The following is a 16,440-nucleotide window of genomic DNA, read 5'->3' as shown; positions in this document are numbered from 1 at the left end:
GTTAAAGCAATTTACAAATGGGAACAAAAATTATTTAACCATCTTGCCTGATCTGGAAAGAGGTGGACATAGGATCTGCTTCTGTTTAACCTCCAGAGTTTAAACAAGAGTGAGTGGCTATGGTGCAAGAAAGAAAAAAGCACCAAAACTGAGCAATAGGAATAGACTTGAGGAAAGCTGCAAAAGGAGGTTTGCGAAGTTAGCAAGATTCCTCATTCTTGATTACAGTCCAGCGATTTACTGCTGGCCTGTGGAGTGGGAGCGACGGGGACAGGTGGAGGAGCGGAGGACAGGGATGGGTGGGGGAGAGAGAGTCCAGACCATAGTCGAATAGTGGGCCAACATTCATTACCTGGACAGAAATGGACACAGGGTGCTAGAGGATTGCTGTCATGTACGGTCCACAATTCCAGCAACAGCTAGTGCTATTAAAAAGGAAGGGAAATACAATATGTAAAAAACTTGCATTTATATAGCACCTTTCACAACATCAGAATGTCCCAAAGCACTTCACAGCCAATGAAGCACTTTTGAAGTGCAGTGACTGTTGTAATGTGAGAAACACAGCAGCCAATTAGCGCACAGTAAGATCCCGCAAACAGCAATGTGATAACGATCGGATAATCTCTTCTTGTAATGACGTGTGAGGAACAAATGTTGCCCAGGACACTGGGAAGAACTAGCCCCACCCCGCTCTTCAAAGATGTTCACTGGAGGGAGCAGACGGGGTCATAGTTTAACATCTCCTTGGACAGTGCAGAACTCACTCAGTACTGCACTGGAAGTGTTGGCCCAGTCCTCATGCTCAAATCTCTGGAGTGGGACTTGAACCCAGGGCCTATTGACCCACTGAGCCACAGCAGACATTAATGCTTTGAGGATGGGGGCAAGTGGGAGGGGGGGTTCTACTACTGTCACTTCAGTCAATACTGCTATTGAGCCAATCACAAATACGAACAGAAAGTTCACTTGTGGGTGACTTCTGATGCCAACACCCAGTGTAGAAACAGCCTCTCCACTCCATGCCCACTCAACCCCACCCAATATCATAGGGTCAGTGAGGTGGCACAACAGGTTGGCCCATCAGACACTACCTCCTCATCCCCAAAGACAGATCAATGGACAGCAATTGATTGAGTGTGTCACCGAGGAGGTTCTTACCGAGTTGCAGGATTCCCATTGCCAGTTGAATACAGCCACAGAGGAAAGTCAGCAACACTGCGTATGCTGGGTCGTGATAGGTGTATGAAGAGACGAGGAGGGACATGATTGCCGTTGGACCCAATGTAATGTCTTTCGAGGTACCGAGGAGGCAGTAGACAAAGCAGCCCATGAACGAGGAATAGAGCCCGTACTGGAGCAGAAACATGGATGAGAGAGACACAAGAATCAAACCCAAATTTTTTTTTTTAAAAACACTTATAAAAAAAAAAAAAAAAAAAAACTGCCTGGTGGGACAGCAAGGATAAGACCAAAGTTTTGGTGTTGGAACATAGGGAGGCCATTCAGCCCCTTGAGCCCATTCCACCATTCAATTAGATGTTGACTGATCTGTAGCTTAACTCCTTCCACCTGCTATCTTTCCCCAACTCTGAACATCCTTTCCCAACTCAGAAGAATTGCCTTAAAAACAAATAAACAAAAGGAGAGAGAGTCTGAGCTTTAATACAGCATAGCAAAATATGTATTTACTCTCCTTCCCCTCACTCCCACCACCTGGATAATTGAACAATTTCACAAGCCAGCCTCAAGATGTCCCAAAATCCTAACCATCCTTTCCTCCTATCAGGTGTGACAAGCCTGTTGGACATCCCATGTTTTGTTTGTAGGACCTGTTCACTGCACTTTGTTGTTGGCCATCCTCCATTTATATATTTTTAAAAATAACACTCACGAGTACTCGAGGCTTCTGATCAAGATAGGTAACAGTGGGAAATGGTAGCTATTTATAAAGTGTCGAGGTCAGAGGGCAGGCTCCAGGTCAGTAACTGGCTTTCTTCCCCTGTTGCTTTTTAAAAACACACTAATGCATCTATAACAAAGTAACATTTGCTTGGTAATGGACAAGGAATTACAGATGTTATTACATGTGTCAGTCAGTATTGTCTTCACATGACATCAAACTTTACAGCAGAGAATCTGGCTGTTCAGCCTAACTGGTCTATGCCAGTGTTTATGCTCCATACAAACTTCTTCCACTCTGTCCCCATTTTCCCTTCCCTCTTATCAATGCTATTTGTTCCAACATTCCTTGTGGAAGCAAGTTCCACATTCGCCCCACTCTGGTGCGTAAAGAAATTCCTCCTAAATTCTTTATTTGATAGGTTAGCGTGCTTCTTGTACTTGTTACCCCCTTGTTCTGGGCTCATCCACAAGACCCTTACCACTCCACAGTAGTATTGTGTAAAAACAAAGTGTGCTTCAGAAACAGTGCAGTGAGAAGCCCAGGTCTTCGATGTTGCAGAGTGGGAGGGTGTCCCTGAACAGCACCTCCGAGCTACCCCATGACATCAAACAGCAGAGAGTTACCACAGGTTTGGCCGCGTGGCTTAGAAACAGTGGGTGATGGGCTATTTAAGGGGGGGGGGGGGGGGGGGAAAAAGACAGCAGAAAGTGCAGCAATTATGAAATCTTATAACTATTTAATCTGATAGCAACATTAAGTATCAAAGAAAGACTTGTATTTCTATAGCATTTTACATGTAGTCACTGTTGTAATACAGGAAACTCAGCAGCCAATTTGAACACAGCAAGCTCCCACAAACAGCAATGTGATAATGACCAGGTAATCTATTTTAAGTGAAATAAAACAGGAAATACTCAGCAGGTCTGGCAGCATCTATGGAGAGAGAAACAGAGTTAATGTTTCAGGTCGATGATCTTTTATCAGAACTGGCAAAGGTTAGAAATGCGATAGATTTTGAGCAAGTGAAAGGTCGGGAGGAGGAGAAGAACAAAAAGGGAAGGCATGTGATGGGGTGGAGGGGCAGGAGAGATTAAATGACAAAAATGTCATGAAACAAAAGGCAAGGGAGCGGTAATAGTTGTAGTAAAAGACAAAGCCTTTGTCGAGTGTTAATCATTGTTGAAAGCAGAAACATGAAAAACAAGTTTAAAACTGGTCATGGTCTGAAATTATTGAACTCAATATTGAGTCCAGAGGCTGCAAAGTGCCTAATTGGAAGAGGTGGTGTTGCTCCTTGAGCTTCCAGTGAGCTTCTCACTGGAACACTGCAGCAGGCCGAGGACAGAAATGTGGGCGTAACAGCAGGGTAGTGAATTAAAATGGCAAGCAACCTGAAGCTCTGGGTCATGCTTGTGGACCGAGCGGAGGTTTTGCGCAAAGCAGTCGCCGAGTCTGCGTTTGGTCTCCCCAGTGTAGAAGTGACCGCATTGCGAGCAGTGAATACAGTATACTAAATTGAAAGAAGTACAAGTGCTTCACCTGGAAGGAGTGTTTGGGGCCTTGGATGGTGAGGAGAGAGGAGGTAAAAGGGCAGGTATTACACCTCCTGCAATTGTATGGGAAGGTGCTGAGATTTGGGAGGTAATGGAGGAATGGACAAGGGTGTCAGGGAGGGGACAGTCTTTATTTCAGATTTCCAGCATCTGCAGTATTCTGCGTCTATTGTAAGTGATGCTTGTTGAGGGATAATGTTGGCCAGGACACCAGGGATAACTCACCTGCTCTTCAAAATAGGTAGGTTCAAGTCTCTGGAGTCAGACTTGAATCTACAAGCTGCTGACTCAGAGGAGAGAGTGAGAGCGAGGGAGCGGGACAGACAGAGTGCTACCCAGAGTCACAGCTGACAATTACATTCTCATAAGAGGTCACAGTCTGAAATGTTAACTCAAATTCCCTCACCACAGTTGCTGCCCAAGTGCTTCCAGCATTTTCTATTTTTTTTTTTTAAATTTTATTTAGAGCATCAACTATATAAGAAAAAAAGTCAAAAACCCTGAAACTTTTTTCTCCCACAAAGCCAGGCTGGATCATTCATCCCAGATCAGTGGTACCTACCTGAACAGGAAGGCCAGCTATTTCAGCATAGGCTAGTGCCTGGGGCACCACTGTCAGCCCCACAGTCACCCCTGCCAGTAGATCCATTCGCAGCCACTGAACGGAATAGTGGGGCAGCCAGCCCAGAATCGGCAACCTCCGCTTCAAGGTGCGATAGGAGCAGCATTTCCTCACCACCAAGGCCATGCCACGCCGTGCTCGTCTCCGGGTCACTGCCAGTCTCCTTGATTGGCGAGGGTTCGACCCTTTGCTCACACTGCTGAAGGCTCAATTGTGCCCAGTTCTCCAGAGTGCTCTTCCTGGTTGATGATGTGCTGGAGGTGACTGGTTTCTCAGGGTGATTCAGTCAAATTACTCATAGCCATTGCTCTACAGACAGTTTCAGATGGTCCCCAGTCTCCTCCGGGTGCCCCAGGAGATCTGCATGTTAAATGAAAGATTTTAAAATCACGGAACAATGCAGCACAGAGGCAGCCTTTCTAAGGCAAGGCAAATTCAGAGGATTAAAACACTCCTGGCTTAACAAGTTAGATCAAATATAAAATTCTTAGCATCTACCCTGTCCAACCCCCCAAGAGGCTGTTCCCCCTGCTGGAGGGTCTACAACTAGGGACACAGGCTCAGGATAAAGGGACTGGGACAAGGAGCTCACTCAGAGAATTGAGAGAATCTTTTTGAATTCTCTACCCCAGAAAGCTCAGTCGATGAGTAAATTCAAGGAGATTGCAGGGAGATTGCAGGGAGACAGGGAAGAGTGAGGCTAACTGAATTGCTCTTCCAAAGAGCTGGTGAAGTCACGATGGGCTGAATGGCCTCCTTCCGCGTTGTACCTATTCTAGGAGTCATGCCACCATAAAACATCAGTGAAGAGGAGGAAGCTGGAGACACCATCCTCCAGACAGGATACAGTCTGACTCCTGTGGTTGTGTTACAGGGCAGATTAGGGCAATACGAGGTTTAGAATGGATCCATCAAGTGACCACAAATTAACTGATAGGAAGGACAAAGGGGAAATGTCAAGATAGGATTTCAGATCAGAGTCACATCACAAATCCACACACAGAAACGTTGCAATAGTGCAAATAAGTTCACTACAAAGCCAAACTAAGGAAGTATCGATACATTTAAGCAGCCTCAGGCATCTTTTTCAAACAAAGTCAATTGCAAAAATAATGCGTCTGTATATTTTAAACTCATTAATATTTAAGTGTTAAATAAAATACTGGAGACCTGAAGGTCTGAGGAAAAAAAAAGAGAAACAAACTCTTTATCAAGTTGCCGGCTGTAAACTCAGTACAAACCTGCTGCTACAATCATTGCACAGATAACTAGACATAAAGCTCCAGTAACTTTGACCATATTCAGACATAAATCTCCAGTAACCGTGACCATATTCCCACTCACTTCCATTATCATTGATCCCTATAGCCGGAATGTCAGTCTCTTGCCTCTGGATTATTGGGGGATCCGTCACGTGACCGTCTCTCATGTGATTGCAAAAATGTATCTTTCACTTCCGGGAAATTGGCTACTTTCGAGGGAGCGGTAGGGGAGGGAGCTGTTTTAATGTAATTTATTCAAGGTGGCTTCATTGAGTTTTGCAGATTAGCGATTAGTCACGGCTGTTTAGTGGGGAATCAGTGTTTGTACAGAGAGTGCAGCTGAGTCAGCTGTTCCTTGTTTAAAGCTCCATTGTGTCTCCAGGAAATGTTGCTGGCCGCTCTCAGGGGTCTCTTCTGGGGCTTCTTGCTTCTGGGGGTCGGTAGTTCATGGGGCCAACAGAAGAGGAGGAACGTGCTCCTCATCATCGGTGAGTCGGCAAGATTAGCATTTCCCTTCTTTCATGCCTCCCCCTCCCTCGCCTTTGCCTCCTCTACAATTATTACACAGTATTTACAGTTCACAAGCAGCCCATTCGGCCCATCAGGGCCATCCTGCTGTTCCTGCCCCATGCAAGCCTCCTTCTACCCCTCTTTTAACCCTATCAGTATATCCTTCCATTCCATTCTCTCTCATGTGTTAACCAGCTTCCCTTTAAATGTATCTATGCTACTCACCTTCATTATTCTCTAAAATTGAGCTGTCAACCTGGTGATGCGACAACCCAGAACTACTTGCGTGCTAAACAGCGTATGCAGTGTGCGATAGACAGAGCTAAGCGATCCCACAACCAACGAATCAGATCTAAGCTCTGCAGTCCTTCCACGTCTAGTCGTGAATGGTGCTGAACAATTAAACAACTGACAGGGGGAGGAGGTGGCTCCACAAATATCCCCATCCTCAATGATGGGGGTGCCCAGCACGTCAGTGCAAAACACAAGGCTGAAGCACTTGCGACCATCTTCAGCCAGGAGGTGCCGAGTTGATGATCCACCTCAGCCTCCTCCTGAAGTCCCCAGCATCACAGATGCCAGTCTTCAGCTAATTTGATTCACACCACGTGATATCAAGAAACGACTGAAGGCACTGGATACTGCAAAGGCTGTGGGCCCTGACAACAGTCTTCAATAATACTGATTCGTGTCCCAGAACTAGCTGCTCCTCTAGTCAAGCTGCTCCAGTACAGCTTCAACACTGGCATCTACCCAACAATGTGGAAAATTGTCCAGGTATGTCTTGCCCACAAAAAGCAGGACAAATCCAATCCGACCAATTATCGCCCTATCAGTCTACTATCGATCATCAACAAAGTGATGGAAGGGATCATTGACAGTGCTATCAAGCAGCACTTTCTCAGCAATAACCTGTTCACTGATGCTCAATTTGGATTCTGCCAGGGCCACTCAGCCCCTGACCTCATTACAGCCTTGGTCCTAAAATTCCAGAGCTGAGGTGAGAGTGACTGCCCTTGACGATAAGGCATTTGACCCAGTATGGCATTAAGGAGCCCTAGTAAAACTAGAGTCAATGGGAATCAGGGGGAAAACTCTCCACTGATTGGAATCATAGCTAGCGCAAAGGAAGATGGTTGTAGGTTGTTGAGATCAATCATCTCAGCTCCAGGACATCACTGCAGGAATTCCTCAGGGTAGTGTCCTAGCTCCAACTGTCTTAAACTGCTTCATCATGACCTTCCCTCCATCATAAGGTCAGAAGCGGGGATGTTTGCTGATGATTGCACAGTGTTCAGTACCATTCGCGACTCCTCAGATACTGAAGCAGTCTTGGGCTGATAAGTTATGACTGTGGTGGGAGCAATGCACTGTTAATTCAGTCCCGTGGCTCCACAAGTCACAGCATATTTCTTTAAGCTTTCCAAATCAGAAAAAGCAGCCAAATTGAACACTCTAGTGTCCCCCGAATGAAGCGGACCAAACCAGGTATCTTTAGATAACAACAAATTAACTCTTTATTTTTTAAAAATTAAAATCTTAAATACTAAGATAAATCAATGTTTAAAGATCTTATAAATTCTTATTTAAAAATCTAACTCCCGCATTCACATGCATATACACAAAAATTAACAACAATTCGGTTTTAGATTAACCTAGCCGTTCAGAATAAAATAAAAAATATGTCTTTGCAAGTTACGTTCCTGAAGAATGGAGTCTTCCAATGTAGAAACAGTCAAAGGTTGCTTGAAGTCTTCAAAGTGTCCGATTTGATGAAAAATACTGAGTTCTTGAGAGGCTGGGAATTTGGCTGCAGTAGCATTAACAGTTCCTTCCACGATAAACATAGCAAATACTGATAATTTGTTAAGAAAGAAAGGCTTTTCTTATTTTTCTTAGGGAATTAATTCGACTTGAAGCTTTGCAGAATTTTGAGAGAGGAATAACACAGCATCTTCTGTGACACTAAACAGGGAATGACAGAGGGCTGTTTGACCTTGGGGGTCGTCACAGTCCAACCTGATTCTGCTCCACACACGCACTCTCCAGCATGAGTCTCCACCCCCCCACCAACACCGTTGGTAGCTCAGAGATGCTGAGGCTAATTGTAGGCACTTCACTAATGCCCTAACTCCGATCAGCTAACTCAAAGAAAAGGAACTTGCATTTATATAGCACCTTTCACATCCTCAGTACATCTGAAAGGGATTCACAACCAGTCGATTACTTTGAAGTGTCGTCGCTGTCCTTAAGCAGGTGAACATGGCACCCAATTTCAGCAATGCTTTGGTAATGCTGTTTGATGTGTAAATATTAGCCAGTTCACTCGGGAAACCCGCCCGCCCCCCCCCCCCCCCGCCCCCCGCGCTCCTCTTCACCTAGTGTTGCGGGGTTTAATCACATTCACCTGAGAGAGCATTGTCTTTTCTGAAAGGTTCACTGCCAACAGTGCAGCACTCCCCAAGCACTCATTGCACTGGACCATCAGCCAAGGTCACGTGCTCACGTCCCGGAGTGGGGTTTGAACCCAGGACCTGTGACTCAGGGGCAAGCGTGCTACCCACTGAGCCGAGCTGACACAGTGTTTGGTGTGAGTGAATTGTTAATGGTGCGATATGTAACAAATGCAAGTTGTTGCGTGATTGGTGACTGTAGTCTAGATTGTGATACTCCTTGAGAATGACTGGAAGGGTGATCTCTGCAATCTGCTTCTTTTGACAGCTGATGATGCTGGCTTTGAGACCGAGGTCTATAATAACACGGCCATCAGAACCCCTAACCTCAACCGATTGGCAAAACGCAGCGTCATCTTCCGAAATGCCTTCTCGTCCGTCAGCAGCTGTTCCCCCAGCCGTTCTGCCATTTTAACTGGACTGCCGCAGGTACCCTCACTGACTCAATGTTCTCAAACTCCTGTTAAGCTTCTGCTCTGATGAGCTCCGGAGTTTATAGGATCACCGCACCCTGTAAAGTTGGGTCAAAGCTTTAGCTTCTTGTCCAGAAGCGGGAGAGTTTTATTGGGATAACAAATTGACCACCACATTTTCCTGTTTGTTGAAGTTGGCACAAGCGGGCAGGGTGTATTGTGGGCAGCTGGTCCAGATTTTAACACTGCTAAAGTTTACCAAACCCCCCCCCCAACTCAATGTTGGAAGGCTATTCGACTGTGGGGGCATCACTGCCGAAGATTAATGGTACTTCGAGCCCAGACAGGAACATTTTCCACCCGGAGGCCTGTGAACAGTGATTTAGGTGCAGGAAACGTGGCCCGACTGTGGGGGTGCTGAGGCTAGTTGGTGAGTGGTCAGCCACACGCCGCACGGACTGCGGACTAAACCCGAGAGCCTCGTGCTCTGCGGGCAGAATCTTATCAGCCACTCGGAGGTGGCTTCGGAGGTGGGAGGGCAGGAAGTGTCAGAAAATCTTGCGTGGGGTTTGCTCCCTGACGTGCTTCTGCCTCCGAGTGGTCTCGCCGGAGGGCAGGGTCTGAATGGCACCAGCTACCCGTCCGGCAGCAGTAGGTATCTAATTACCAGCAATTAAGGGGCAAATTGGTGACAGAGGGTCACAGGACATCCTGGGTGGGGCTCCCTCTCCACAATGATGCCCTAGCAGCAGTGTCCATACTTATGCTGATTTTTGAAGTCTTCAGAGGCCAACCCCATCGTGAGGATCCCTCGCTGTGTCCCTCCTACATTGGCAGTGGCCTCCTCACCCGCTGGGACTGCCAGCTGCCCAGAGCCTTGGCTACTCTCATTGGCCCTCCCTCCCGCCTGATTAGATGCTGCTTTGAATGATTGGAGATTCCCATGGGGAAATTATTGTTTAACTGAAGTATGTGTTTTGCAGCATCAGAATGGAATGTACGGACTGCATCAGACTGTCCACCATTTCAACTCCTTCGACACTGTCAGAAGTTTGCCGTTGTTGCTCAGTCAAGCGGGGATCAGGACAGGTGAGGATTTCAGGAACTGTCACAGGCCCTGGGCCCTGATTTCTAAACTGCTTTCATCTTTCTCTCCATTCACAATGTCATCCCAATCCCTCATCTCCCACAGCCTTGTAACATGCTCCCTCCCCACATGCCATCCAGCGCATAACAGGCTGCGCCTGGCATGCTATCCTGTGTGTAACACACTCCGCCTCACGTGCTTCCTGCATGTAACACGCTCCACCCCGCGTGCTGTCCTGCGTGTAACATGCTCTGCCCCACCTGCTGTCCTGCGTGTAACATGCTCTGCCCCACCTGCTGTCCTGTGTGTAACACGCTCTGCCCCGCGTGCTGTCCTGCGTGTAACACGCTCTGCCGCCATGTGCTATCCTGCGTGTAACACGCTCTCGCCCCGCGTGCTATCCTGCGTGTAACACGCTCTGCCCCGCGTGCTGTCCTGCGTGTAACACGCTCTGCCCCCGTGTGCTATCCTACGTGTAACACGCTCTCGCCCCGCGTGCTATCCTGCGTGTAACACGCTCCACCCCGCGTGCTATCCTGCGTGTAACACGCTCTGCCCGCGTGCTATCAAGTATCTAGTCCCTAATCTTGTGGAAATATGAATTGTGACACCTACTGGAATCAACATTGAAAGTTAGTCTGTCTGTTAGTACACTACTCCTTACCTTCTGCTCTTAGCTCCAAATGTTAACTTGTCTTCACAGATAATGACTGAACTGCTTTATATTGTCTGTCTACATTTCTATTTCCCAGCATTTATAGTTGTATTTTTTTTCTATTTGTAAGCAGCTGCCCAGAGCTACAGTTATTCATCTGGAGTTTCTTGGTTTAGTTTTAATTGTTCAGTTTTTTTTCAGGAATAATCGGGAAGAAACACGTTGGCCCGGAGTCTGTCTATCCCTTTGATTACGCAAAGACGGAGGAGAACCATTCCATCCTGCAGGTGGGGAGGAATATCACCAAAATCAAACTGCTGGTCAGAGAGTTCCTACACAGCACAGCAGACAGGTAGCAGGACCTGGGAACAATCCACACCCTTTCTGTTTCATTGACCCAAAAATCACATTGGCCCTGGGCCATGAGGAGGAGGGTTGTAGGGAGCGGGAGGGAATATCTGTTGGCACCCTTGTGTCTCGGGGGAGGGGTTGTCTGTCTGCACCCTTGTGTCTCGGGGGAGGAGTTGTCTGTCTCTATTCCTGTGTCTCGAGGGAGGGGTTGTCTGTCTCTATTCCTGTGTCTTGGGGGAGGGGGTTGTCTGTCTGCACCCTGTGTCTCGGGGGAGGGGGTGTCTGTCTCTATCCCTGTGTCTCAGGGGAGGGGTTGTCTGTCTGCACCCTGTGTCTTGGGGGAGGGGGTGTCTGTCTCTATCCCTGTGTCTCGGGGGAGGGGTTGTCTGTCTGCACTCTGTGTCTCGGGGGAGGGGGTGTCCATCTCTATCCCTGTGTCTCGGGGGAGGGGTTGTCTGTCTGCACTCTGTGTCTCGGGGGAGGGGGTGTCCATCTCTATCCCTGTGTCTCGGGGGAGGGGTTTTCTGTCTGCACCCTGTGTCTTGGGGGAGGGGTTGTCTGTCTGCACCCTGTGTCTTGGGGGAGGGGGTGTCTGTCTGCACCCTGTGTCTCGGGGGAGGGCTTGTCTGTCTGCACCCTGTGTCTTGGGGGAGGGGTTGTCTGTCTGCACCCTGTGTCTCCGGGGTTCCGATTAACCCTCTGTGTTTTTTATCTTCAGGCCATTCTTTCTCTACGTCGCCTTCCATGACCCCCACCGGTGTGGACATTCCCAGCCCCAGTATGGGCTGTTCTGTGAGAAGTATGGGAATGGGGAAAGTGGAATGGGCCGGATCCCGGACTGGCAGCCGGAACTGTACACACCAGAACAGGTCAAGGTAAAGAATAATGACACAATCTCACGCGGACCTTTCCCGCAGGGCACCATGACCAGCAGAACCAGGAAGTCCGTTGTTTGACCCCTGCTCCTCACTGAGTTCATTCACCTTGACCAGTGCTGCTGGCCTGGGGGTTGGGGGGGGGGGGGAGGGGAGATCAGTATCAGCTCCTGCCCCCTCCCCCGCCCCAGTTCACGACCCCGTGTGTGTGCCAGTTGGATGAGGGCAGGCTCGAGTTGGGCCGCAATGCCCTCTAGCCTGTGTCCACCTGAAGGATGGGCAGTTGGAGGAGGTGCCCCGACAGAAGCTGGTTCCAGCAGATTTGCCACCCCTGCTGGGCGCCAGTGCCCTTGGAGAGCTGGCGAGGGGAGAGAGACGCACCTCAACAGGGAATCAGAGTCCCGGGGAATGAAGGGGAGCGGGGAACGGAATGGGTGGGGAAATGTGCTGGGTTTTATCTTGCCCGTGACCATTTGCTTACTGACGTATTGTGATTCATTGTTCAATACTAATCTCTTAGTCTATTTCATTTTAGTTAGTTGTGCTGGTGAGCAGCGAAGCTGTGGTGTGTCACTCGCTTTGTCTACTGAGGCTTCCCCCCGTCACTGTTTCTGCCCCCCCTCAGGATTAACAGCTGGAAACAGCTGCTCATACTGTTTGGACGGGAACCTAGGCTAGTGGCCGTGCCGCAGAGGCAAATTGTTAGAAGAAATTCTACCTAGTTTTTAATTCCTTTTCAAGCTTCTCTTTCCTGTTTCCTTTCTGCTGTTCCTTTATTCTCAGGTACCCCATTTTGTACCCGATACCCCTGTGTCCCGTGCTGATCTGGCAGCGCAGTACACCACGATCAGCCGTCTGGACCAAGGTAAGCCACAGTACAACACGGACACGATGGGCCGAAGAGCCTCCTTCTGTGCCGTCAATCTTTCTGTGTTTCCATGATTAGCCGTCGAGAGCGAGGTTCGACTCAGTTCCAACACCATCAGGTGACCGGTGTTATCCCTGTGGAATGGAACAGCTAGATGGAATGAAAGAACTGACTTTATATAGCGCCTTTCTTGATCTCATATCATCACAAACCTTTTGAAGTGCAGTCACTGTTGTAATGTAATTTCTGCACAGCAAGCTCCCAAAAACAGATCATCTCTTTTTGTGATATTGAGAGCAGGATAAATATTGCCAGGACACCGTGGAGAAGTCACCTGCTCTTCTTCAAAATAGTGCCACGGGATCGTTTGCATCCATCTGAGAAAGGGCAGGCAGGACCTCCGCTTAATGTTTTATCTGAAAGATGGCACCTCTGACAGTATCGCACTCCCTTAGTGCTGCATTGGAGTGTTGGCCTAGATTTCTGTTTGTGACTGATGCGGGACTTGAACCTTTGAACTTCCTGTGACTCAGGGGCGAGGGTGCTGCCTGTCGAGCCACAGGCTGATTCCCTGTGGTGGTTTATCCCTTTCCCTGTTGGCATATTCCTGGCCTTCACCTATCAGATGCCCTCACAGTAATGTGACTGGAAACCGGATCTCACTCCACGGGGATTCCCAGGCACAGACCCGGGTCCCAGACTGTGTGCAGGATCCAAGTGACACATCGACTGCTACTGTGGCCCCTTGGCACCGTGTCAGTGGGACCTGCTGTTCAGGTCAGCCCCAGGTCAAGCAATGTGTAGCCTGACCCTTCAGGGACCCCCTACCCCTCCCCCCAGCATTTTACTCCCATTAGGTGTTGGGTTATTGTGTTAATAAAATATGAGGGGATTCCAACTATCTATGATGAGAGAGTGGGAGTAATTGGGTGGCTATTTCAAAGAACTAGCATAAGCATGATGGGCCGAAGGGCTCCTTTCTGACTTCATCTCCCCTCTTCCTTTGAACTGTGTGCAGGGATCGGGTTGGTACTCAGAGAGCTCTTGGAGGCTGGACATGCCAATGACACGCTGGTGATTTACAGCTCCGATAACGGGATCCCGTTCCCCAACGGAAGGACCAACCTGTACCATGCGGGTATTGCAGAGCCGATGTTAGTCCACTCACCAGAGCACACTGGCCGCTGGGGTCAAGTTAGTCAATCCTACGTCAGCTTACTAGGTAGGTACACAGCGGCTGTTAGTGCATCAGGAATAACCATGCCTGAAAGAGACACTCAGGTCAGCTCCTCCCCTCTACCTTGGCTCTGTGGATGAATGCACTGCCAATCAGGAAGATCCCAGGTTTGTTCCCTTGTGGTGCTTCTGCTCCCAGCTTCACTGTCCCCTGCTGGACCTGGCCTGATGTGGATGCGGGATGAGGACAGGATTGGGGTGGGCTGTGCTGCCTTTTCTGGTTAAATAGCCTGCTGACCTTCACTGTCAATACTTCAAGGTGAAGAATGGCCAGCTGGGTGAGGGACTGGAAGGTATTGTGACCAGGAGACAAAGCACCTTCAGAAAAGGAGTCCTCCCAGCAAAAGGGACAGACTGTCTAGTGAAGGACCTTTTAGTTTTTTTTTATTCACTTGTGGGATGTGGGCATCACTGGCAAGGCCAGCATTTGTTGCCCATCCCTAATTGCTCTTGAGCTGAGTGACTTGCTAGGCCATTTCAGAGGGAAGTTAAGACTCAACCATTACTGTAGGTCTGGAATCACATGTAGGCCAGACCAGGAGAGGATGGCAGATTTCCTTCCCTAAAGGGCATTAATGAACCAGATGGGTTGTTACAACAATCATTTAATGGTCATCGTTAGACTAGCTTTTAAGTCCAGATTTTTATTAATTGAATTCAAATTTCATCATCAGCCATGGTGGGACTCGAACCCATGTCCCAGAGCATTAGCCTGGGCTCTTCATTACTAGTCCAGTGACATTGCCACAATGCCACTGCCTCCCCTACACACCCAATTGTCTCAACAACAAAGCAAATGGGGACTGTCTAGGAGGGTGGCACCAGTTAGAAGTGGGCTGTCTGAGCAGTGGGCTTTGCCACTGTGTGCTCCACCTCTTACTGCCCACACTCGCTGTCTATGGAGTGGCCACTTCTACAGTATGCTGCCGGTCCCTGTAGCGAAGAGTCTCCATTCAGGAGAGCAGGGAGAGAGAGAGAATATTGAAATGGGAATTAAACCAAGCCTTCCTGTTTGTCTCTGCAGATATAACTCCGACTGTCCTAGACTGGTTCTCCATCCCTTACCCCACCTACAGTATCTTTGAAAAGGACAAGGTAGTCCAGCTGACAGGCAGGTCTATTCTCCCAGCCCTGGACTCCGAGCAGCCCTGGTCTACTGTGTTTGCTAGTCAAAGTCACCATGAGATCACCATGTATTACCCTATGCGAGCTCTGCATTACCTGCAGTACCGACTAGTCCATAATATTCATTTCAAGATGCCTTTCCCCATCGACCAGGACTTCTACCTCTCACCCACCTTCCAGGACCTACTGAACAGGACTCAGTCTGGCCGCCCGACTCACTGGGAGAAGTCCCTGCAGGAGTATTACTACAGGGAGCGCTGGGAGCTGTTTGACACTCAAGTGGATCCTACCGAGACTCACAACCTTGCCTCAGACTCACGGTACAAGGACATACTGGAAAACATGAAGGGGCAACTGAAGAAGTGGCAGTGGATGACCTATGACCCCTGGGTGTGTGCCCCGGACGGAGTGTTAGAAGACCAGGGGCCTTATAAACTGAACCCTCAGTGCAGACCACTGTACACGAACTGTACTGTGGGGGAGAGAGGTGTTATTTAAAGGAGTTTTACTTTGAAGCAGTCATGCATCATATTTACAGTGTTGGCAGGAGGTAATGCTGATAAATGGAATCTGTTGGTGCAATTTATATCCTGCTATACAGGCATGATGGACATGATGTGCCATATCGTTTTGTGATTCTATATTGTATTTTTATACATTTGGAGTAAAGCTGCCTTGGACTGTTAGCTTATAGACGTGCCCAGGAGTCACTAGACTGTTAGTCAGGGGACAACCAAACTTAGCAAAAAATGTTAAGATTGTTTGCACAATCAAACTCTGGATGATCTATCGCCAGACCTGCCCAACCATAGAAACATAGAAATTAGGAGCAGGAGTAGGCCATTTGGCCCTTCGAGCCTGCTCCACCATTCATTATGATCATGGCTCATCATCCAACTCAGTAACCTGTTCCTGCTTTCGCCTCACAATCCATTCCACATGTGCCTCAATTTCCCTAGCAACATCGAACTGGAAAGGACAGTCTCCATCTATTGGGCCGGTGCCCTGACCCCACTCGACCTCTGATCCCTTCACTAGCCCTTTCTGCCAGATATTTATCTTCTATTTACGACGTTTGCCACTTGTCTGCCTCTTTGGGCAGAACAATAGACACGCCCACCCCCAACATCACTGGCAAGAGTAGCAGAGAAGATGAGATAAATCAAGAGGCTGTGAAGTGATGACGCCAAGCTTGGGTTTTGAAAGCCAGTATGTTTATTGGATAGTTTCCAGTGCCTGGCTGAGGTGTTAGGAGCTAACTGAAGTGGGTGGGTTCTGTACGTCTCTGAGTGACATAGCGGGCCTGCCACAGTTCAGCAGGGGTCATAGTTCATCATCACCATGTGTGCCAACTGAACGGCCTTCAAAGAGCAGCCAACTCGACCAAGGCTGTTTCAGGCTTTTCCATTATCGAGCAGCTTTCTGGGTATTATCTATCAGTTCCACAGCCTCACAGTGGCATCACCCAGGGCTTCAGGACAGCTATCTCGATATTTCAATATTAAACAAAACCTTAACAAATAA

The 16,440-nt window shown here is 48.4% G+C and overlaps 2 protein-coding genes across 2 annotated transcripts in view; one reads left to right on the top strand and one right to left on the bottom strand.

Annotated features, from left to right (window-relative positions):
• slc26a11 (solute carrier family 26 member 11) overlaps positions 1–5,535 on the bottom strand; it is a 22,297-nt gene extending 16,762 nt beyond the window's left edge. Inside the window, 3 exon segments of the mRNA XM_068058434.1 lie at positions 1,162–1,354; positions 4,022–4,441; positions 5,426–5,535. Of these exon segments, the coding sequence (XP_067914535.1) occupies positions 1,162–1,354; positions 4,022–4,207 (379 nt within the window). The 5' untranslated portion in view covers positions 4,208–4,441; positions 5,426–5,535.
• sgsh (N-sulfoglucosamine sulfohydrolase (sulfamidase)) lies at positions 5,526–16,440 on the top strand. Its single transcript, XM_068058430.1, has 8 exons — positions 5,526–5,831; positions 8,575–8,735; positions 9,703–9,808; positions 10,663–10,813; positions 11,531–11,687; positions 12,471–12,552; positions 13,574–13,777; positions 14,816–16,440. Exons 1-8 carry the CDS (start codon positions 5,729–5,731, stop codon positions 15,412–15,414), a joined length of 1,563 nt encoding a protein of 520 aa, XP_067914531.1. The 5' UTR covers positions 5,526–5,728; the 3' UTR covers positions 15,415–16,440.

This window comes from Heterodontus francisci, chromosome 26 (genome assembly GCF_036365525.1).
Source record: "Heterodontus francisci isolate sHetFra1 chromosome 26, sHetFra1.hap1, whole genome shotgun sequence".
Lineage (NCBI taxonomy): Eukaryota > Metazoa > Chordata > Chondrichthyes > Heterodontiformes > Heterodontidae > Heterodontus > Heterodontus francisci.
The sequence above is the reverse complement of the archived record's forward strand: the minus strand, read 5'-3'. Positions and strand labels throughout refer to the sequence as shown.